Source organism: Oryctolagus cuniculus, chromosome 7 (assembly GCF_051225735.1).
Source record: "Oryctolagus cuniculus isolate XC-2025 breed Fujian yellow rabbit chromosome 7, ASM5122573v1, whole genome shotgun sequence".
Lineage (NCBI taxonomy): Eukaryota > Metazoa > Chordata > Mammalia > Lagomorpha > Leporidae > Oryctolagus > Oryctolagus cuniculus.
This window is the reverse complement of record NC_142873.1, coordinates 86,651,017-86,674,235: the sequence shown is the minus strand read 5'-3', so window position 1 is coordinate 86,674,235 and position 23,219 is coordinate 86,651,017. Positions and strand designations below refer to the sequence as shown.

The following is a 23,219-nucleotide window of genomic DNA, read 5'->3' as shown; positions in this document are numbered from 1 at the left end:
GTTGTTTACAATATTTTATTATGCTTACACATGTCACAATGAATGACCTTCATCACACTATAGGAATGTAGGTATGTCTGCAGGATAAATCCTCAAAGCAAGACCACTAAATCAAATATGCATTTTTAATTTTGAGGAAAAAGTAGGAGTAAGATTGTTCCTTTCCTGGGTTTGGACTTGAGTATGTGGGTAGATACTAGTGACAAGACTTGAAATAAAGAACAAAAGATAGAAACTATGTTTTAGCAGGTAGAGAAAATAATTTCATTTTGAACATAAAGAACTTAAAGTATCCATGGTACATTCAAGCCTGCTAGAGAGAAAAATCTGAGGCCCAAGAAATAGCTGCATAGAGACACAGATCAAATAATGACCAATTTAAAGATGACAACTTGGGGGGGCCAGCACTGTGGCATCACAGGGTAAGCTGCAGTCTGTAGTGCCAGTATCCCATATGAGTGCAAGTTCAAGTCCCAGCTGCTCCACTTCAGATCCAGCTCCCTGCTAATGCAGCAGAAGATGGCTCAAGTCCTTGGACCCCTACACCACTTGGGAGACCCAGAAGAAGCTCCTGACTTCTGGCTTTGGCCTGGCCCAGCTCTAGTCATTACAGCCATTTGGAGAGTGAACCAGCAGATGGAAGATTTCTCTCTCTGTCTGTTTCTCTCTCTGTAATTCTGCCTTTTAAATAAATAAATAAATCTTAAAAAAAAAAAAAAAGATGACAACTAGAGGTGGCAGGTGTTGAGGCACAGTGGGTTAAGCCACTGCTTGGGATGCTCACGTCCCATATCAGGCAAAGTCCCAGCACTGCTGCTTCTAATCCAGCTTCCTAGTAATGCATCCTGAGAGGCAGTGGATGATGAACCAAATACCTGGGAGCCTGCAACCCACACGGGAGACCTGGATGGAGTTCCTGGCTCCTGGCTTCAGCCCTGTCCAGACCTAGCTATTGGGGGCACTTGGAGAGTGAACCAGTAGATGGAATCTCTTTCTCTCCTTTCCTTACCCCCATTATTCTGCCTTTAAAATAAATACATCTTTAACAAAAAAAAAGACAACAGTTGGGAACTTGGAAATGACTGAGTCTATCAGGGAAGGCAGATGGAGTGAGGAGAGGAGGCCTAAAAATGAACCCTGAATTACATCAACTTTCCAATTGTCAGGGAAGATCTTCCAAAGGTGACTAAGGCTGAAGGTGAAAGAAGCTGGAGTGGTGAGAAGAGGCAGGGATGAGGGTGGGAGGAGCAAGACAAATATATTGCCAAGGATGTCAAGGAAAGTAGGTCTCAAGAAAGACTGTATGGTGTCAAATGATTACCAACAGTCAGGTTAGATAAAAACTGTAGGGAACAGTATTTCTCAAAACCAGCTGCACAAAATCAAGGAACATTAAAAAATGGATTATGAAGCCCTGTGCCAGCTGTACTAAATCATCATCTCCAGGGGCCCCAGCTTGTGTCCCTACATGCTTAACACATTCCTCTGCAATTCTAAAGCAGTGGGTATTAGTAACTAGCTATACAAAACAATGATCCTAGGAGGATGTAAGATAAGGACCAAAAAATGTTCAACAGAAAACAAAACCTGTAACCTTAGTTTCAAGGGAATAAAGGACACTGAATTTAGGTTGCAGTTGGTTAGGAAGTGAATGGGCATTAAAGAAATAAAGAAAGAGAAAGAAATATAGACAACCTGTTAGGAAATCTGGCTTTGAGAGAAGGTGATAACCATAGAGAAGCAAGGACGGGGAGAAGCTGAATCAAAGCTGGGATTTTTCTTTAAAGATGGGAGACACTTGAACATTTAAATGCTAATGTAAAGCAGAGAAAGGGGGTGCAATCTATTGAGCAAAGTCCCCAAAGAGGAAAGAGGATATGCCTGAGAACACATGAAGGAATTAGTCCAAGATGTGAGGAAGATCAGTTCTACACAATGACAGAAAGGAAAGTGGACACGGTGCATGCCTTCCACCTGGGCAGACATGAGCCAAGCCAACTGATGGCTGCTATTACTCTGTGTGGTAGGGAGGCAATGTAGTCTGCTAAGAGTGACACAGGCAACATGAGGTTGGAGAAAAGAAGATATTTGAATAAGACAGAGATAGCTGATAAGAAAACACAGAATTACAGAATTACTTAGAGGCACCATTTAGAGCCTAGTTAACTTTGAAGTCTATTGATTTATACTGGTACCAAGATACAATCTTGTATGATTTCTCTCTCTTTCTCTCTCTCTTTCTCTCTCTCTCTCTCTCACACACACACACACAACACACACACACACAGAGTGATCAGCAACCCAGATATAGACTAGCAAAGCAGACTAGGGCTTTTAGGCATGATGGAGGAGTAGGGACTAGATTTTTACCTATCTACTTGCAATATCTGAAAACAGACAAAAATATCTGGACATCAAGCAAAGAAGGATAGGGATCTCAGAGAGATGGGAACCAAAGAGGATGTGCCAACACCTGCCCCAGCTTGCTGTCTTGAGAGACTTCTAGGTTTCAGTGAGGAAATGGAAACCAAGAAAAGCTCAACAGTCCAGCTAAGTTGAGAGGTAGATAGAAGTCCAAGGACGCCAAAGCAGAAAGTACTGATTGGCAAACGCAGGTGTGGCAACCACCCAGGCTGGGGAAGGAATTAGATTAGAGAGAACAGTTCTAGGAGCTTACAAAGGGAAGGCAATAGTTCTTTTTCTAAGCAGCTAACATGAGAAAATTTTGTAATTCATGGAATTTGGATACAGTGTTGTTTTGGGGTGAATTGTATCTTCCTAAAATGATACATGGAAGTCTGAACCCCTACTACTTTCAGAATGGAACTTATTTGGAACAGAGTATTTATATTAAGTGAGGTTGGTGAGGTGAACCCTATTCCAATAAGATCTTTCTTTAGACAAAGGTGAGGAGTAGGCACTGGAGCAGCAATAGTAGATTAAGGCTCCGTCTGCTGCACCAGCAACCCAAATGAACATTGGTTCGAGTCCCCACTGCTCCTCTTCCGATCCAGCTTCTTGCTAATGTGCCGGGGTAAGCAGCAGAAGATAGCCCAAGTGCTGGACCCCTGCACCCACATGGGAGATCTGGAGGAAGCTCCTGGTTCCTGGCTTTGGATTGGCCCAGCTCTGGCCATTGCAGCCATTTGGGGAGTGAAACCAGCAATGGAAGACTTCTCTCTCTGTCTTTCCCTCTCTTTCTCTCTCTGTAAATCTGCCTTTCAAATAAATAAATAAATCTTAAAAACAAAAACCACAAAGGTGGGGAGCAGGCATTTGGCACAGCAACAGGTTGCTGTGGCGTAGGTCAGGACACTGATTTGATGCCCACATCCCATACTGGTGTGCCTGTCTCAAGTCCTGGCTGCTTTACTTCTAATCCAGCTTCCTACTAATGCACATCTTGGGAAGCAGCTAATAATAACCCTAGAACATGGACCCCTACAACCCTTGTAGAAGACCTGGATGTGGTTCCAGGCTTCTGGCTTTTGGCCTAGCTAGCAAGCTTTGGTTGTTGTGGCATTGGAGTGAACTAGCAGAAGATAACTTTCTCTCTCTCTCTCTCTGCTCCCCGCTTCCCTCCTTGCTTCCCTTCCTCTCTTTCTCTGCCCCTTTCTGCCTTGCAAATCAAATGAAAATAAATAAAAATTTTTCTATCAAAGGAAGATACAGAGAGAGACAAACACACAAAGGGGAGATGATATGAAGAAACAAAACACCATGTGAAGATGAAGAATTAAAATTATGCATCTACAAGTCAAAGAATGCCAAAGACCACTGGGGTAGACATGAGGCAAATCATCAGAAATAAGAAAGAAAAAAGACATATTCTCCTACAGGTATCAGAGGGCGCAGAGCTCTGCTAACACTTTGATTTTGGACTTCTAGCCTCCAAAAGTGTGAGAAAATTAGTGTCCATTGTTATAGCCACTTAGTGCAGCAGTCATGAAAACTAATAAAAGTGCATTTAAGTAAGCCGGCGCCGTGGCTCACTAGGCTAATCCTCCACCTTGCGGCGCCGGCACACCGGGTTCTAGTCCCGGTTGGGGCGCCGGATTCTGTCCCGGTTGCCCCTCTTCCAGGCCAGCTCTCTGCTATGGCCAGGGAGTGCAGTGGAGGATGGCCCAGGTGCTTGGGCCCTGCACCCCATGGGAGACCAGGAAAAGCACCTGGCTCCTGGCTCCTGCCATCGGATCAGCACGGTGCGCCGGCTGCAGCGGCGGCCATTGGAGGGTGAACCAACGGCAAAAGGAAGACCTTTCTCTCTCTCTCTCTCTCTCTCTCTCACTGTCCACTCTGCCTGTCAAAAATTTAAAAAAAAAAAAAAAAAAAAAAAAAATTTAAAAAAAAAAAATAAAATAAATAAAAAAAAAAAGTGCATTTAAGTGTTTTTCTTCAGTTGTGAAGCAAAGAAATACATAGAAAAAAGAGGATACCTACATAAAAGTTGCTATCATTCTGCCTAACCAAGTTTAAAAGCAATATTGAAAGTTCTTTGTAAGTAACTTAGCTGCAGACCAGAACACACACAGCTCAACAATATTTATAGGAATACAAAAATATCCAGCACCCAAGAGATAAAATTCACATCTGACATCCCATAAACAATTACCAGGCAACAGTCAAAATAATCCACAGAACGGGGTAAATCATATTTGCAAATCATATACAGATAGGGACTTGTACAGAATAAAGAACTCACACTCAATAATAAAAAAAAAAGTAACCCAATTTAAAAAAGGGTAAAGGTTCTGAATAGATATTTCTCTGAAGAAAATATATGCATGACCAATAGGTGCATGTCAAGAAATCTAACACCATTAGCTAGTACAGAAATTCAAATCAAAACCATAATAGGATATCACTTCACACTCACTAGGATAGCAGTAATCGGAAAGATGGACAATAGCCAAGGGCTAGTGAGGAGGATGAGACTGAAACTCTCACACACTGCTGATAGGAATGTAAAAAGATCCAGCCACTTCAGAAAACTGCATGGTCCTTTTTCAAAAAGTTACTGAATTACCACATGAAGACAAACTTGCCAACTCATTCTAGGGAGCAAAATTACTCTGATAATAAAACCAGACAGAAACATTACAAAAGAAACACATCAATATCCCTGATGAACACAGATGCAAAAATTCTTAACACAACTTCAGCAAATCAAATTCAACATACAAAGACATGGTCAAGTGGGGTTTAATCTTAAAAATGCAAGTTACCCAGGCCTGTGGCACAGCAGGTTAAAGCCCTGGACTGCAGTGCCAGCATTCCATATGGGCGCCAGTTCGAATCCTTACTGCTCCTCTTCCGATCTAGCTCTCTGGTATGGCCTGGGAAAGCAGTAGAAGATGGCCCAAGTCCTTGGGCCCCTGCACCCGCATGGGAGACCCAGAAGAAGCTCCTGACTCCTGGCTTCAGATCATCTCAACTGTGGCCATTGCAGCCAATTGGGGAGTGAACCAGCGAATGGAAGACCTCTCTTGCTCTACCTTTCTCTGTAACTGTTTTTCAAATAAATAAAATAAATCTTAAAAAAATGCAAGTTAGCTTAACATTTAAAATTCAATGTAACCATTAAATTAACTCACTAAAAATGAAGAAAGAGGATGTTCAAGAGAATACAGAAAGTATTAGACAAAATCCATAAGACCCACTCATGATTAAAACAAAATGTAACATTCCTTCAAAAAAAATCTCTGTCAGGACCAGCAAGGAATTTTCTTAACCTGATAAACAGAATCTACAGAAAACACAGTTGAATCATACTAATGGTAGAAGATAATGATTTTTCTCCTAAAATCCAGTACAAGATCCTGCTCTTGCCACTTTTATTCAACATGCACTAGAGATTCCAATGAGTACAATTAGGAATGAAAAAAGAAATAAAATACATTCAGATAAGAAAGGAAGACATAAAAGCTACTTTTATTCACAGATGACATAATAGTTTATTTTAAAAATGCTATAGTATTTTTTAAAAGCTGCTAAAACTAAAAAGCAAGTTTAGTATTGCTGTAAGCAACAACGTCAACATAAAAAGTACCAAGGGTAGCGGCTCCCAGGGGCTCAGGCAGCATGAAGAGCAGCAGTGGCCAAGCAGACCAGCTTCGCAAAGGCTCTCGGGGCACGGCGGCCTAAGGCACCTGGTGCACACCGTCTTTGCCTCCAGGATGCCAAAGACAAGGGTCAGCTCAGCTGGTAAGAGCCGAAGAGATCAGCAAGGCTCTCAGCCACTCCTGCCCCTACCAAAGTGGAAACAGTGCCCCAGAGCAGCAGGAAAGTCTATGGACAAAGAAGTAAGGGGAAAAAGGAGAAGGAGAGCAAAGAGAAAGCAGGCAAGTGGCCAATTAAAACACTAAAATAGATTTCCCTGTGGAACACAGAGAAACTAGAGGAGGAATTCAGCCTCAGTGGAAGGACAAGGGAAAGAAGCCAAGTCTGGTGAACACATTATGTACCGTGTTTCATCAGTGGGCTCTGTTTCCAGAATATTTTTACCAGTTATTTTGCAATTGTACATTTTTAAGTGCTCTAGAAATATGTTTAAGAAGGAATACCACCTCATCCCATTTAAGTGCAAATTATTTTTTAAGAGGTGAAATCACCTGCTATTTTGTTTGTGTGTGTGTGTGTGTGTATATGTGTTTCCTACAATTAGAAAATAGTGGGATACTGAATTATGGAATGCTTTCACTGTCTTGGGCATCACTGTAACATTCCATAGATAGTTGGTGTTTTTTATATCTTTCAGTACAAAATGTTCTAAATGGCAATTTGGAGTCACAGTTGTGTATTTAATGTCTTGAATATTTTCAATTCTACTCCCATTTGTTGTTCAGCAGAATTATTCCTAAAGAAAATCCAGTCTGTTGGCCTGTTAAAATTGTATATAGTATGTAATATCTTTGACTGTGGTACTCCAGTCTTCTTAATAAGTTTGCTTTTTTTATTATTATTATTTTCACTTTATTTGAAAAGCGGAGAGACAAAGGCAAAGAGATAAAGAAACTGACACAGAGAGATCTTCCTTCTGCTGGTTCACTTCCCAAATACCTTCTACAGCAGCACTGCGCCAAGTCAAAGCCAGGAGCTCACTCAATCTGGGTCTCCCATGTAGGTAGCAGGGATCCAAGTACTTAAGGCATCACCTGCTGCCTCCCAGGAAGCACCTGTGCAAGAAGCTGAATAGAAGTGGAGCTGAAACTCAAACTCAGGCTCTTCAATATGGGATACAGGCATCCCAAGCAGCATCTTGAAGGCTGCACCAAAGGTCTACCCCTAAGTTTGTTAAAGTGCTCTGAAATATTGAAATTTTGAGTATGTTTATATATGTGTGTATATATATATATAACAAAATTGTGATTTGTTGGGTATTTGTAACAGTTCATCAATATTTGAAGATATTAATACTTGGTATTCCCCTAAGGACAATTTGGTTCCAAATTTGAAGATACAGTCACTAAAGAGAGCTGCTAGTGCAGCATAGGCTTCTGTACCACCAGAATCCTACACAGATTCCAGTTCATGTTCCAGCTGCTCCACTTCTACTCCAGCTCCCTGCAAGTGGCCTAGGAAAGTCACCAGAAGACCCAACTGTCTGGACCCCTTCCACCCATGTGGGAGACACAGAGGAAGCTCCTGGCTCCTGGCTTCAGCCTGGCCTAGCACTAACCGCTGCAGCTACCTGGAGTATGAACCAGCAGATGGAAGATCTTTCTTTTTGTGCCTCTTTGTAACTCTTTCTTTTTCTTTCTTTTTTTTTTTTTTAAGAGTTATTTATTTGACAGGCCGAGTTACACACAGAAAGAGGGAGAGACACAGAGAGAGGGAGAGAGATCTTCCATCCACTGGTTCACTTCCCCAAATGGTCACAGTGGCTGGAGCTGGGTCGATCTGAAGCCAGGAGCCAGGCTCTGGATCTCCCACATGAGTGCAAGGTCCCAAGTACTTGTGCCATCCTCCACTTCTTTTCCCAGGCCACCAGCAGGGAGATGGACTAGAAGTCAAGCAGCTGGGACTCAAAGTGGTGCCCACTTGGGATGCCGGCACTTTAGGCAGAGCCTCAATCTACTATGCCACAATAACAGTCCCATAACTCTTTCAAAATAAATAAATGAATTTTTTTAAAAAAAGAAAATCACTGGAATGACTTTAATAAAGAATCACAATACAAAGCTTTTTTAGATTTTTGATACACATGCTAAGAATTGTGTAAAAATGAAATCTGTGCACTGATTTTCAATATAATTAATAAAATTTCATTTATGAATGAAAAGAAATTTTAACAAAGTATTGATGAGGGGCTGGCATTTTGGCAAACTGGAATAAGCCATCACCTGTGACACTGGCATCCCATATCAGAATGCTGGTTGAAGTCCTGGTTCCTCTACTTTGGATCCAGCTCCCTTCAAATGTGCCTGCGGAAGCAGCAGAAGATGGCCCAAGTACTTGGGCCCTGCCACCCATGTGGGGACCCAAATAGAGTTCCTGGCTACTGGTTTTAGCCTGACCTAGATCTGGCTGTTGTGGACATTTGGAAGTGAACCCTGTCTTTCTCTGTATTTCTCTGCCTTTTTTTCGTTTGTTTGTTTTTTTGTTTTTGACAGGCAGAGTGGACAGTGAAAGAGAGAGACAGAGAGAAAGGTCTTCCTTTACCGTTGGTTCACCCTCCAATGGCTGCCATGGCCGGCGCACCGTGCTGATCTGAAGCCAGGAGCCAGGTGCTTCTCCTGGTCTCCCATGCGGGTGCAGGGCCCAAGGACCTGGGCCATCCTCCACTGCACTCCCGGGCCACAGCAGAGAGCTGGCCTGGAAGAGGGGCAACCGGGACAGAATCCGACGCCCCGACTGGGACTAGAACCCAGGGTGCCGGCACCGCAGGCGGAGAATTAGCTTACTGAGCCATGGTGCCAGCGTTGTTTTTTGTTTTTTTGTTGTTTTTTGTTTTTTTGTTCTTTTTTTTTTTTTGACAGGCAGAGTTAGACAGTGAGAGAGAGACAGAGATAAGTCTTCCTTCCGTTGATTCACCCCCCAAATGGGTGCTACGGCCGGCGCGCTGTGCCGATCCGAAGCCAGGAGCCAGGTGCTTTCTCCTGGTCTCCCATGCAGGTGCAGGGTCCAAGCACATGGGCCATCCTCCACTGCACTCCCAGGCCATAGCAGAGAGCTGGACTGGAAGAGGAGCAACCGGGACAGAATCTGGTGCCCCAACCGGGACTAGAACCCAGGTGTAAGAATTTTTTGAAATCACGCATAGTTTATTAATAACATGAATTTGTTCATGAACTTTTTGCAATAGCCTTATAGTAGTTCAAGTAAGAGAAATGAAAGCATATGCCAACTCATACAAGTTGTACATGAATGTTCATAACACATTATTTGTAATAGGTTCAAAGTGAAAACAATAGAAATGCCTACCAACAGATGAACTGATACTCCAGTAACAGTATATCTGAACAGTGGAAGACTACTGAGTAACAAAAAGGACTGTGGACACTTGTAAAAATATAGATGAATCTCAAAATGATTACACTACTAGGAAGTGGTAACTGCAAGGGATGGAGAGAGACTACCTTACAGGTAAAGGGAGCATTAGTTCTGGCTATGTCTCTTAAGCTACTCTGTAACGACAAGATACTACAAAACCATCCCTTTTCACTTTGATTTAGGCACTACAACTCATCCCCATGATAGGATGCAAGCATCATACTTCAGGAAAAAAATCACAACATTCTAATCACTGGAACAGTTTCTTCATCTCAGAGGCTGCTCTGAAGTAGCTGTATTTTGTAAATTCTCAGTCACAAAATTTATCTTGCAGATATTCACACATAACTTTTATATTATTTGATCTTTGTCGCAACTGTTACTTGCCATAACTAAAGCACTATTTTATTTGCATTGTGGTCAAAAGGACAAATGGTGCTTTTATTACTTCTTTCATCTTGACAGTAATTAGCAATTACCAGTTTCTCTCCTAATCTAAAATAATACAAGTATCCTAACCCTTAATATCAAAACCATTCTAAAACCACACAGCAAGGGGGCAGGCGCTGTGGCATAGCGGGTAAAGCCGCCGCCTGCAGTGCTGGCATCCCATATGGGAGCCAGTTTGAGTCCCAGCTCTCCTCTTCCAATCCAGCTCTCTGCTATGGCCTGAGAAAGCAGCAGAAGATGGCCCAAGTGCTTGGGCTCCTGCACCTGCATGGGAGACCTGGAAGAAGCTCCTGGCTTCTGGCTTTGGAACAGCCCAGCTTGGGCCATCACGGCTATTTGGGGAGCGAACCAGCAGATGGAAAACCTCTCTCTCTCTCTCTCTCTCTCTACCTCCTCCCCTGCCTCTCTGTAACTAACTTTCAATTAAAATAAATAAATCTTAAAAAAATAAAACTAAAACCACACAGCATACACAAACTTTATCTAATCATACGGAATAGTTTAAAAGCAAAAAGAATCATCTTGATAAATCTGACACCCCCACCTCTGCATTCAATATATCTTCATTTTTCCAAAGAGTGTATGTAAAGTTTTTCTAGAAATATATCTAATCACTTATTTATTATTAAAAATCTCCATAGAGTTTAAGGGAATGTTGAGGCTTTTCCTATAGTCACTGATTTTGATACAGTCAGGCTCTCCACCTGTAAGCATGGATGGAGCACATCCTCTGTGCCTGGGACTAGGGACTGAGACATGGAGCTCGATGACAGCCTTATATTTTATTATCTCAGCCTGGGTATGGGGGAGGGAATGAGAATAAACCAGCATTTCAAGAAGAGATTCTACCAACATGAGTTGTGATGTTCTGAAGGACAGGGGTAATCTTGGAAATACAGAGCATTTCACCCATTCAGTAGCATGAGCAAGTACACAGATTACACATATGATGAAAAACCATGACAGATACAGTTTATGAAGATGGAAATGAGTTTGAAAAATTTTGGAGGGGTCAAATCATGAAAAGCCTTATAGGTCATACTGAAGCATTTGAATCTGATTCTAAAAATTTTTTTTTTAAATGATGGAAAATTTTTAAGCAGGAGTGAAATGATCAAATCTGCACTTTGGAAAAAAATCACTTTGAAAGCCTAGGCATAAAATGGAATAGGTAAGGACCAAAATAAGTATCATTATCACTAATGTGTACTTTGCCATGTTAAACATAGTAAAAATTCTTTGCAAAAACAAAGTTCAGTGCTTTCTATGGTTTTATTTGAGAAAGTAATTTCTTTTTCTAAGAATTACAATGTATTACCAGATCTGATTTGAAGAAAAGAAACCAACCTTTTAGCTTTCATTTTCTAGCACCATAAGTAGATAATTAAAAAGTAATTTATTAAATTATAAGCATATTAAAAAATCATAGAATTATACTCACTTCAAAGAGTACTTAAGGTACATCACCATCTCTTTCCCATTCTTTCAGTCCCTCTAGACCTACTTGTATATATCAATATAAAAACACTTTCATATCACCTACTACATGGAAACTCATTCAACTAACCTCATGAAAAAATATGAGAAAGAAAATGGAAATTACCATGTTCTAATTCTACTATTTCCAAATGAGCCTCACTGTCAGTTCTAGGTTCCAGTTTGAGAAAGCATTCAAAGCTCTCTCTCATCACTCTCATCCGTTTGGTGTTTTCCTCGTTAGCAAGTGCTGCACATCATATAAGTGGTCTCCAAGGAGTTCAAAGAAAAAATGTGTACTATGAAAAATAACTAGGGGCCGGCACTGTGGCACAGGGGGTTAAAGCCCCAACCTGTAGCACCAAGGTTGCCAATTCGAGTCCCAGTTGCTCCTTTTCCAATCCAGCTCTCTGCTATGGCCTGAGAAAGCAGCAAAAGATGGCTAACTCCTTGGGACCCTGCACCCACATGGGAGACCGGAAGAAGCTCCTGGCTCCTGGCTTTGGATCAGCTCAGCTCTGGCCATTGCAGTCATTTGGGGAGTGAACCAGAATGAAAGACCTCTCTTTCTCTCTGGCTTTACCTCTCTCTGTAACTCTTTCAAATAAATAAAATGATTCTTAAAAAAAAAGAAAAAGAACTATAGGAAGATTTCAAAAATCTTTGCACCAAAATAAACTTATCTTGGGCCAGCACTGTGGTGTAGTGGGCTAAAGCCTCTGCCTGCAGTGGCAGCATCCCATATGGACACCAGTTCTAGTCCTGGCTGCTCTTCTAGTCCTGGCTCTGGCCATCTGGGGAGTGAACCAGTGGATGGAAGACTTTCTCTCTGTCTGTAACTCTATCTCTCAAATAAATAAATCTTAAAATAGGGGATAAGTGTATTTAAAAAACTAAATAAATAAACAATTCCATTTTCCCACAAACTCATTTAGGTTCCCTTCAAGGAAAATGGAATTTGGCATTGTGGTTAAGGTATTTAAGGTGTTGGTTAGGACACTGAAATTCCCCATCAGAGTGCTTGGGGTCAACTCCCAGCTCCAGCTCCTGATTCCTGCTTTCTGCTAATGCAAGTCCTGGGAGGCAGCGACGATGGCGCAAGTAGTGGGGTTCCTGGCAACCACATGGGAGACCTCACTGCTAACTTCAGGTCCCTGGCCACTGGGGGCATTTGGGGAGTGAAACTAAGGATGGGCACTGTCTTCAAACAAACAAAATCTTTATTTCTCAACATAAGCTCCATCAAGCTCAAGATACTTTTGTAACCAATGATGAAGGTCCTGGGAATTTAACCATGTGACTTGACAATTATTAACTAAGGGAAAACGAGTGAGCCCTCTACAGATTTTTTTAAATTAGGAAATAAAAGCCCAAAGGAGCCAAATTAAGACAGGAATGTGTATGCCTAACGATCTCATTGAAATTCTCACGAAATTGCCTTTGATGAGAGGAATAAGCAGGAGCACTGTTGCAATAGAGGACTCTACAGTGAAACTTTCCCAGATAACTCTTCTGCTAAAGCTTCCACTAACTTTCTCAAAACTCTCTCCTGATAAGATGTTATCAGCCTTTGGTCCTCCAGAAAGTCAACAAGCATAATGCCTTGAAAATTCCAAAAAACCTGTCACTATGACCTTTGCTCTCGCAGTCTGCTTTTGCTTTGACTGGACCACTTCTGCGTCTTGGTGGCCACTGTTTTGACAGTGTTTTGTCTTCAGGATCACCCTTAGAAAAGCCATGTTTCATCTCCTGTTACACTTCTTTAAAGAAATGTTTCAGTATAATGACCCTACTCATGTAACACTTCCAGTGAAAGCTCTGCTCTCGTGTATGGACCCGAGTGTAACAGACTTGGAACCTATAAAGCAGAAAGTTAGCTCCACTTTAATTTTTCAGTCGGAACTGTTAAACTGAACCAATCAAGATGCCTGTGGCATCTGCTATTGTTTCTGCTGTTAACACTTCCTCTTCAATTATGGCATGAATAATATTTTATTTTATTTGCAAATTGATGTGGATAGTCTGCCACCATAGGCTTTATATTCAGCAATGCCTAGTCCCATCTTAAAAAGGGTTATTCATTTCTACACTGCTGTTTTCTTTGGGAAATTTTCTCCATAAACTTTTTGCAATGCATCAGTGATTTCAACATTCTTCTACCAAAGCCATAAATTTAATGTTTGTTCTTCAATTTTAGCAGAATTCACATTCTGATAAGGGCTTTTTTTCAACATGTGTGTGTGTGTGCCTGTGTGTTTTAAAGATTTATTTTATTTATTTGAAAGACAGAGTTACAGAGAGAGGTAGAGACAGAGAGAAAGGTCTATCATCCACTGATTCACTCCCCAAATGGCCACAACAGCTGGAGCCAAGCCGATTCAAAGCCAGGAGCCAGGAGCTTCTTCCGGGTCTCCCACATGGGTGCAGGGCCCAAGGACTTGGGTCATCTTCTACTGCTTTCCCAGGCCATAGCAGAGAGCTGGATCAGAAGTGGAGCAGCTGGGACTCAAACCAGCACCCATATGGGATGCTGGCACTACAGGCCAGGGCTTTAACCCACTGTGCCACAGTGCTGGCTCCTCAACATGTGTTATTATTTGAGCCTCAAAACAGATCCTGCTTAGACATGTTATAAAAAGTTCATGCTTACTTTGGAGGAAAAAAGTTAGAAATCCATGGGTAGTTTTCTCATTATATGCCTTTTTCAAGAATTTTCTGAAGATCCCTTTTAGTTTTCTATCTCCTAGTTTTTGCTAATAGACTGCTCTCTTCCAACCTTTCCTTGGCTGACAAGTCACCTCTCCAGGAAGTTCACTCTCATTTCCCCAGAAGTTAGGTGCTCCTTCTCGCATACCACAATTAGCTGTTTCTGTTTCTGTCTTCCCCTTTAGACTAACATTCTTGAGGGTAGGGATGACCTCTTATGCATTGTTATGTTCCAAATGCCTTACCAAAATACTTAGCATACAGTAAACACTCACTATATGACAGTTGAATTGATGGATATCATCTTCCTAATAGCAACTGCAGGGCTAGGAAGAGTGATATAATAAACAAACTCATTCTTCAAGTGAGATTCTGTCCTTTGTGAGAATGACCTCTCCTCTATAGGCATCCAGCAAAACAGATCAATTCACTTAAACCACCATGTTGAAAATGCATGTATCCAACCATGAGACTCATTCTTTCACAGCTAAAACTTGCAGATAATAAAGTCACATCAGAACAGGTAGATTTGAATGTTGAATCACTGACATTTCTTGAATTTAGAGCTGTGAATTAATTTTTAAAATCCATTACCTTAGTTTTCTGACTTTATCATCTATTTTAGTCACACTCTACACATATTGCTCAGATCAAATGGCTCTCACAATCTCAAGATATTTGAGTTGCTTAACTTATGACTATTCCTCAATGTTTGGCATCTTAGTGTTTTACGGTTTAGACAGCTAAGCTCAATCCAGGTAAACAGAATCATCTGGAAGTTAATATGTCAGAGATCAGAGTACATATTAATATAATATAGATGGTAGGAGAATGCATCTTAATATGTTTAAATAAAGAAAAATACTAAAGTTTTAAAGATAATTTCTGGGTGAATTCTAATGAATTTTTCTTTGATAAAATGATTGAGAGGATTAAAATCAGAAAAAGGTACAGTCAAATGAACTTTCAGATACTGAACCTAGACAGACTGCTTGGCACAACATGAAATCTATGTTACAATGGGCAGACACACTCAAATGAATTTCCTCCTTAGATTTTTTTTTTAGTAATAAATATCCTGTCTTTTCTAAATTCGCTTGTTATGTTTAGTAAATAAGCTCCATAAAATATCAAGAATAAACTTTGTTCCTTAGATTTTATACTTCACTGAAAAAAACCTTGGTTTATCTACAGCCTATCACTCTGTGCTCCAGATAGATAAACCACTAAAAACAAACACATTAAGGGCCTGGCACTGTGGCATAGCAGGTAAAGCCACCACCTGCAATGCCAGCATCCCATATGGGTGCCAGTTCGAGTCCCAGCTGCTCCACTTCTGATCCAGTTCTTTGCTATGGCCTGGGAAAGCAGTAGAAGATGACCCAAGTACTTGGGCCCCTGCACCCGTGTGAGAGACCGGGAAGAAGCACCTGGCTCCTGGCTTCAGATCAGTTGAGTTTCAGCTGTTGTGGCCATTTGGGGAGTGAACCAATGGATGGAAGACCTTTCTCTCTGTCTTTCCCTCTCTCTGTAATTCTACCTCTCACATAAATAAATAAATATTTTAAAAAACACATTAAACAGTGACTCATTTTGTTAGCTTCTCTTTTTTAGGCCCACTGAACAATTAATTATGTTTCAAATTTACTTTGAAATGAGCTAATGTGGGACAAACATGAGGCAACACCATTACTGGCCAATTCCCAAACCAATAATGTCTTATCTTGAGTCACATGGACCTTTCATGTAATTTATTGCAATTCCAATGATACTTTTCAGATAAATCTTAAATCATTACATTGGATTTTTACTGAAAGGGAAAACAGCTCTAAATTCTTGTGAAAAACAGCCTAAAATGAAGTAGATTAGTACCAAGAATAGAATCAAGAAATACTCAATTTATAAATTATGGAAGCTGTCAGTTTTAGAAAAGAATCCTATAAAGTCAGAATTCACTGAATTATTGCTGTCCATATCCTACATATGCTCCAAATTTCCAAAACTAAGCATCAAGTCTTATAGCAAACAGTCAACCCAAAGCACAGTCTCTAATCTCTTCAAATCATATGCACATATCCCAATTTTTATTTCTAAGACAAGGTTATACCAAGACAAAAATCTACTTTTGTCTACACAATGTACTATCTGAACACTGGTATTCATAAATTTTCTTTACTGAATTCATAAAATGGGTCCTTGGTTGATTTTATTAATTACATATCAACAAAGGAAGAATACTCCATTTTTAAAGAAATTATCCTATTTCTTAAATAAGCCTCTTTCCTTACCAAGAAAAAAAAAAGACAGAAACAAAATAACCATTACTTCAGATTTAGTAAATTTAAAAAAAGAAAAAATGTCTCAGTTTTCTCTTAGTATCAAATGTTTAGGATTAAAGTTTTGGTTATCCAAGAATATAAAATAAATACAATATGAAAATACAGTCATTCAGCATTCAGAGTATCAGAACCTCAACTATCTGGAAAGCCTCAATCCCAGAAACTTTAAGGATTTCAACCAACAAAAATGTCTTTAATATATGCAAGAGAATTTTCCTCAAATTCTCAGCCAATTAATCATGTGTAAAATAAGAAAGAGAAATTAGAAGAGAAAAATAGATACCCTTATAACAATAAAAAAAAAAAAACTGGCAGTTGACAACAGAGAAAAGAGAAAGAACTATCAAAACACGTAAGATCTGAAGAAACACACTGAAGCATTGTCTCTAGATGAAAGGATTTCCTTCAAAACAATCCAGCGTCAGGCAGGACCAAATGAAGGATACAGGGGCAGACGTTTGGCCAAGCAGGAAGGATGCTGGTTAAAACACCCATGTCCCACATCACCACACCTAGGTTTGATTCCTAGCTCCTGATTCCAGCTTTCTGCCACTGGCACCCACATGGGAAACCTAGACTGAGTTCCCAGTTCCTGGCTCTGCCCAGCACCATCTGTTGCAGGGATTTGGGAAGCAACTAGGATGAAATCTCTGTCTCTCTCTTCCTCTCCAATAAAGAAAAAAAATTAATTAAAAAAGGAATGAGGGGTACATATGAGACAAGCTTGATCATGTGTTGATGATTATGGAAAGCAGGTGATGAAGAAAGGGAGTTTATCAAAACATTCTCTCTACTTTTGCATATGTTTGAGAACTTCAATAATAAAGTTAAAAAACAACAAAAACAAACACAGAATTATAAACTAATACATAAGGGCCGGCACTATGGTGTAGCAGGTAAAGCCGCCACCTGCGGTGCCGGCAACCCACATGGCTGCCAATTGGAAGTCCAGGCTGCTCCACTTCTGATCCAGCTCTCTGCTATGGCCTGGGAAAGCAGTAGAACATGGCCCAACTCCTTGGGTCCCTGCACCCATGTGGGAGACCCAGAAAAAGCTCCTGGCTCCTGACTTTGGATCGGCACAGCTCCGACCCTTGTGGCCACCTGAGGAGTGAACCAGCGGATGGAAGACCTCTCTCTCTCTGCCTCTGCCTCTCTGTAACTCTGCCTTTCAAATAAATAAATCATAAAATAAAATTTAAAAACCAATACATAGCCAATAAATAATGACTGAAGATTATCAATAAGGTTATGAGCAACTGTCTAATGGCAAAGGCCTTTGCTCTATTCTTATCTTGAGGGTATCCCCACAGAATGATACGGCATCATTCCTTTCTTTAACCCTGTTATCTCCTGTTTCTCAAATTTTCTCTTTTCTCCTTCAGGTGTTTTTTCTTCCTTTGCCTGCCTCCAAAAATTAGAGATCCCTGAAGTTCTTGTTAATTCACACTTTTTAGACAATTAATGACATCTATATGTCAGTGCCTTCAATGCGTCACTTTCAGCCCCATCTCTCAGGAGTACCAAAGTTTGGTTTTGTTTTGTTTTAAAGAATTATTTATTTGAAAGGCAGAGTTACAGAGAGAGAGAGAGAATGTCTTCCTTCTGCTGGTTCACTCCCAAATGGCCACAATAGTCAGGGCTGGGCCAGAATGAAGCCAGGAGCCTGGAACTCACTGCATGGCAGGGCCCCAAACACTTGGACCATCTTCTGCTGCTTTCCTAAGAGCATTAGCAGAGAGCTGGACTGGAAGTGGAACATCCAGGACTAAATATGGCACTCACATGGAATGCCAGCAGCAGCTTAACTAGTTGCGTTCACAACACTGGCCCCCTAAAAGCTTAACTCTTGTACTATACGTTATATTTACCACTTGGATAAATAAAATACTCCTCAAATTCTACCACATCCTGTTTTTAAAAAAATATTTTATTTATTTGAAAGGCAGAGTGACAGAGCAAGGGAGTGGGGAGAGACAAAGAGAGCTTTTATCTACTGATTCATTCCAGAAATGACAGCAATGACCAGAAGCCAGGATCCTGGAACTCCATCTGGGTCTCCTATATGGGAGGCAGGAGTCCAAGTACTTGGGCTATCACCTGCTACTTCCCCAAGTACATTAGCAGGGAGCCACGACTTGAACTCCAATATGGGATGCCGACATTAGAAGTGGCGGCTAACCTACTGCGCCTCAATACCATCCCCTACTACATCCTCTCTGTAGCACTTTCAACTTTGGTGGAAGTAGATCTCCTATTCCTTATCAAATTCAATAATACTGAATCCAAAACCCAATTCATCTTCTTTTCTATGTATCCCTACCAAGAGCAGTAGCTCTTCTTACAACACTCCTCATTCTTCTAATGGTCCTCATTCAACCAGGTCTCAAAGTCAAGTTTGTCTGGGCTCTATTTTTCCTCACATCCTTTCAGTTCCACACTTTCCTATGTCTACAGCTAAAAGACTCCTTTCATTCTCATTACCTTGTTGTTGGGACTATTGTCAAGGCTTCCTAACTTATTTTCCTTCCTCTGGTCTCTTCCAATTTCAATACATCACATCAAGTTGGCAGATAAATATTTCCAAGGACAGTCTCTAATTATTTCCCTCCCCATGCTCAAAAATCTTTAATGGATCTCCTCTGCCTACTAAATAAATTGAAATGCTCTAACCAAATAGCTCTTATATCATCTAAGCCCCAAACTGAGCTCTCAAGGCATTTTATCTATCCCTCTGTGAAGGTACCCTTTTCCTTCCGGTATCAATTACAGCTAATGTAGGCTTCATTTCCCCTGACCATATGCTGGCTACTTGAGAGTAGGGACCATATATTCATACTTCTCCATAGAAAATAAAACAATATGCAGTAGTTGTAAAAGAAAGAAAGGAAGACTTCAGAATAAAGCCAAATTGCATGTAGCTACAAAAAAAGCATTTAATTCTCTTTCCTGCATTTATAGTCTTTCCAGAATAAGCACATAAGATAAAATCTATTTATTACCTGTTATTACATTTATATCTGGGTATTGATTTTCACACAGACCAACAGCTTTGCTATCCCTCTCAAAAGCCTCTCGAAGTTCTTTCTTGACTGCTGCGGAACCACATAATCGATACAGGCCTACTACCTAGAAATAAAATTATGGCCACATTATGGTGAACTTGATAATGAGAAAATGTAACAGTACAGTAAATCACATGAACTAGGCAAGCAATATGTTCTAATGGCATTTAGTTAAAATACCTCAAACAGCTTTTGAAATCTTACTATAAACCAAGATATACTGATAAATGTAATTAAAACATCATACTGTTTCATTTATATTTAATCTGATTCCTATGAAGTTGGCTATCTCATCTTAAGATACAATCACTCCTCTTTCATTCTATATGCTTAACCAATACCTCCATGCCCCAAGAACTTGCCCCTCCACGTCTTTTGTTCTAGACTGAACCAGTACAGCACAACAGTTAACCAAGGGCTTTGGGGTCATAAAGCCCCATTCTGTCCCTCCTTCCTTGGTAATTTGGGCAAGTTATTTAATCTCTTTAAACTCAGTTTCTTTATCCATATAATAAATATACAGTCAGAAATGAGGTTCCAGTATACTATTTATATAAAGCATTGTAGGGAAATAAAAAAAGATTCTTAGGAAGAAATAGAAGTATATGTACGGTTTTTAACTTTCTCAAATTAATTGATTATAAAATGATGTGGGAAATTTCATTAAAGTAATATATTAAAGACTAAAAATACTCTAGCTCAAAACTTACATAAGGTACACAAACATCACTCATCCCACCAAGCTAAATTGAAAAATTTACTTTTAAAACAGTTCATTGGCCGGCGCTGTGGCTCAATAGGCTAATCTTCCACCTGTGGCGCCAGCAACCCAGGTTCTAGTCCCAGTTGGGGCACCAGATTCTATCCCGGTTGCCCCTCTTCCAGGCCAGTTCTCTGCTATGGCCCGAGAGTACAGTGGAGGATGGCCCAAGTCCTTGGGCCCTGCACCCCATGGGAGACCAGGAGAAGAAGCACCTGGCTCCTGGCTTCGGATCAGCGTGATGCGCCGGCCGCAGCGTGCCAGCTGTGGTGGCCATTGGAGCGTGAACCAACGGCAAAAAGGAAGACCTTTCTCTCTGTCTCTCTCTCTCTCTCACTGTCCACTCTGCCTGTCAAAAAATAAAAATTAAAAAATTAAAAAATAAAAAAACCCAGTTCATTTAGGTTTTAAAATATGAAGAAGTTCACTACAAATTCACAGAGAGGATATTAACATGATCTCTGTAAAGAAAAAGCATTCCTGATTATACTATTAGAGTTCTTTAAAAGAATAAACCTTCAAGATAATTAAGGAGAAAAAGTGGCTGTCATCTACACTTCCATATCAAAGACTGCTTATATTTGGGAAGTTAAAGAATTGAATGAAGTTAGGATAAATTACTTCAAGACAGAAATAAAGAATACCAATCCTTCAAAGATCTGAATGTGAGTCATTATAAAAAATGACCTAGAGGAAGGAGCACACATAGGTGATATTTCTAGGTTTATTTATGAGTCATTAAAGAAGTAACAGAATATACCAGAAGTAAGACTCAATCTGGGAAACTGTTAATAAAAGAAATAAGGAAATGTTGTCCAAAATATTGAAGATGATAAGCCATAAATACTAACCAAAAGACAGTTAACAGAACCCAAAACTATTCCTAAGAGATGGTAGTAATTCAAGGAGTGCTACATTCAAAAGGATCAACATAACAAGAGTAAGCAAGGAATGTACTAAGATGAAAATGCAAATTGTCTATTTTATCCACATTCCTGATGCATTCACATTGAGAATAACAGGTGTTATGCTGGTTGTATCATCTCAAGAAAGGCATGGTAGAAGGGCAGATCAACCAAAAATTAAAACTAGAACATTAAACAGAATGAAAGGAAATGCTACCACAACTAAAGAAACCATCTTGATTATAGCCCTTCTGATTACACATATTTAGGTGTCACATAGTGCCATGGTAAGGATGTATCCCCTTGAACTTGAGAAGGAGATAAACCTAGAACAAATGAAAGGAATACCATTCTTACAGGAAGCATATATTAATGGACAATTTTATCTCAAAAAATATGACATTACAAATATATTTATTTAGGGGCCGGTGCTGTGGCCCAGTGGGTTAACACCCTGGCCTGAAGCGCTGGCATCCCATATGGGCACTGGTTCTAGTCCCAGCTGCTCCTCTCCAGCTCTCTGCTATGGCCTGGGATACAAGCAGAAGATGGCCCAAGTCCTTGGGCCCCTGCACCCACGTGGGAGACCCAGAAGAAGCTCCTGGCTCCTGGCTCCTGGCTCCTGGCTCCTGGCTTCAGATAGGCGCAGCTCCAGATGTTGCAGCCATCTGGGGAGTGAATCAGCAGAGAGAAGACCTCTCTCTCTGCCTCTTCTCTCTCCGTGTAACTCTTTCAAATAAATAAATAAATAAATTTTTTTAAAAAATATGAATAAAAGGAATACCTAATATAGGTATTTAAAGGAAAGGATATTTTAGGATGTAATTAACGTCAGATGCTGATTTTTATACTTTTTTTTTTTTTTGACAGGCAGAGTGGACAGTGAGAGAGAGACAGAGAAAGATCTTCCTTTGCCATTGGTTCACCCTCCAATGGCCACCGCGGCTGGCGCGCTGCGGCCGGCGCACCGTGCTGATCCGAAGCCAGGAGCCAGGTGCTTCTCCTGGTCTCCCATGGGGTGCATGGCCCAAGCACCTGGGCCATCCTCCACTGCACTCCCGGGCCACAGCAGAGAGCTGGCCTGGAAGAGGGGCAACCAGGACAGAATCCGGCGCCCCGACCGGGACTAGAACCCAGGGTGCTGGCGCCGCAAGGCGCAGGATTAGCCTAGTGAGCCGCAATTTTTATACTCTTAATGCCTCAGAGACAGAATCTGTTCTTCATTGTTAAACATGTTTTCTTGGTAAATGATAATAGTCTTTATACAGCTGTTCTTTATAAATATTTCAAAAAGCATGTTATAAAAGTATAGTGGGGGGCCAGCGCCATGGCTCACTAGGTTAATCCTCCGCCTGCGGCACCAGCATCACATATGGGCGCCAGGTTCTAATCCCGGTTGCTCCTCTTCCAGTCCAGCTCTCTGCTGTGGCCCGGAAGGGCAGTGGAGGATGGCCTAAGTGCTTGGGCCCCTGCACCTGCATGGGAGGCCAAGAAGAAGCACCTGGCTCCTGCTTTGGATGGGTGCAGTACTGGCCGTGGCGGCCATTTGGGGAGTGAACCAATGGAAGAAAGACCTTTCTCTCTCTCTCTCACTGTCTATAACTCTACCTATCAAATAAAAAAATGAAAAGTATAGTGCCACTGAGTTACATTTTAATACTCAATTACAAAACTTTCTGCTTAATAATTAGCTTTTTTGTGTGTGGGTTTTTTTTTTTTTTTTTTTTTTGACAGGCAGAGTGGACAGTGAGAGAGACAGAGAGAAAGGCCTTCCTTTTGCCATTGGTTCACCCTCCAATGGCCGCCACAGCCTACGCACCACGCTGATCTGAAGGCAGGAGCCAGGTGCTTCTCTTGGTCTCCCATGGGGTGCATGGCCCAAGCACCTGGGCCATCCTCCACTGCACTCCCGGGCCACAGCAGAGAGCTGGCCTGGAAGAGGGGCAACCGGGACAGAATCCGGCGCCCCGACCGGGTCTAGAACCCGGTGTGCCGGCGCCGCTAGGCGGAGGATTAGCCTAGTGAG

At 41.1% G+C, this 23,219-nt stretch overlaps 1 protein-coding gene across 3 annotated transcripts in view; it reads right to left on the bottom strand.

Annotated features, from left to right (window-relative positions):
* The window catches only part of SYDE2 (synapse defective Rho GTPase homolog 2), a 63,182-nt gene that overhangs the window by 19,277 nt on the left and 20,686 nt on the right, over positions 1 to 23,219 (bottom strand). For all 3 annotated transcript variants that reach the window (XM_051856300.3, XM_089337111.1, XM_089337112.1), the window contains one exon: positions 19,466 to 19,592. In XM_051856300.3, the coding sequence (XP_051712260.3) occupies positions 19,466 to 19,592 (127 nt within the window). The remainder of the gene's footprint in view (positions 1 to 19,465; positions 19,593 to 23,219) is intronic.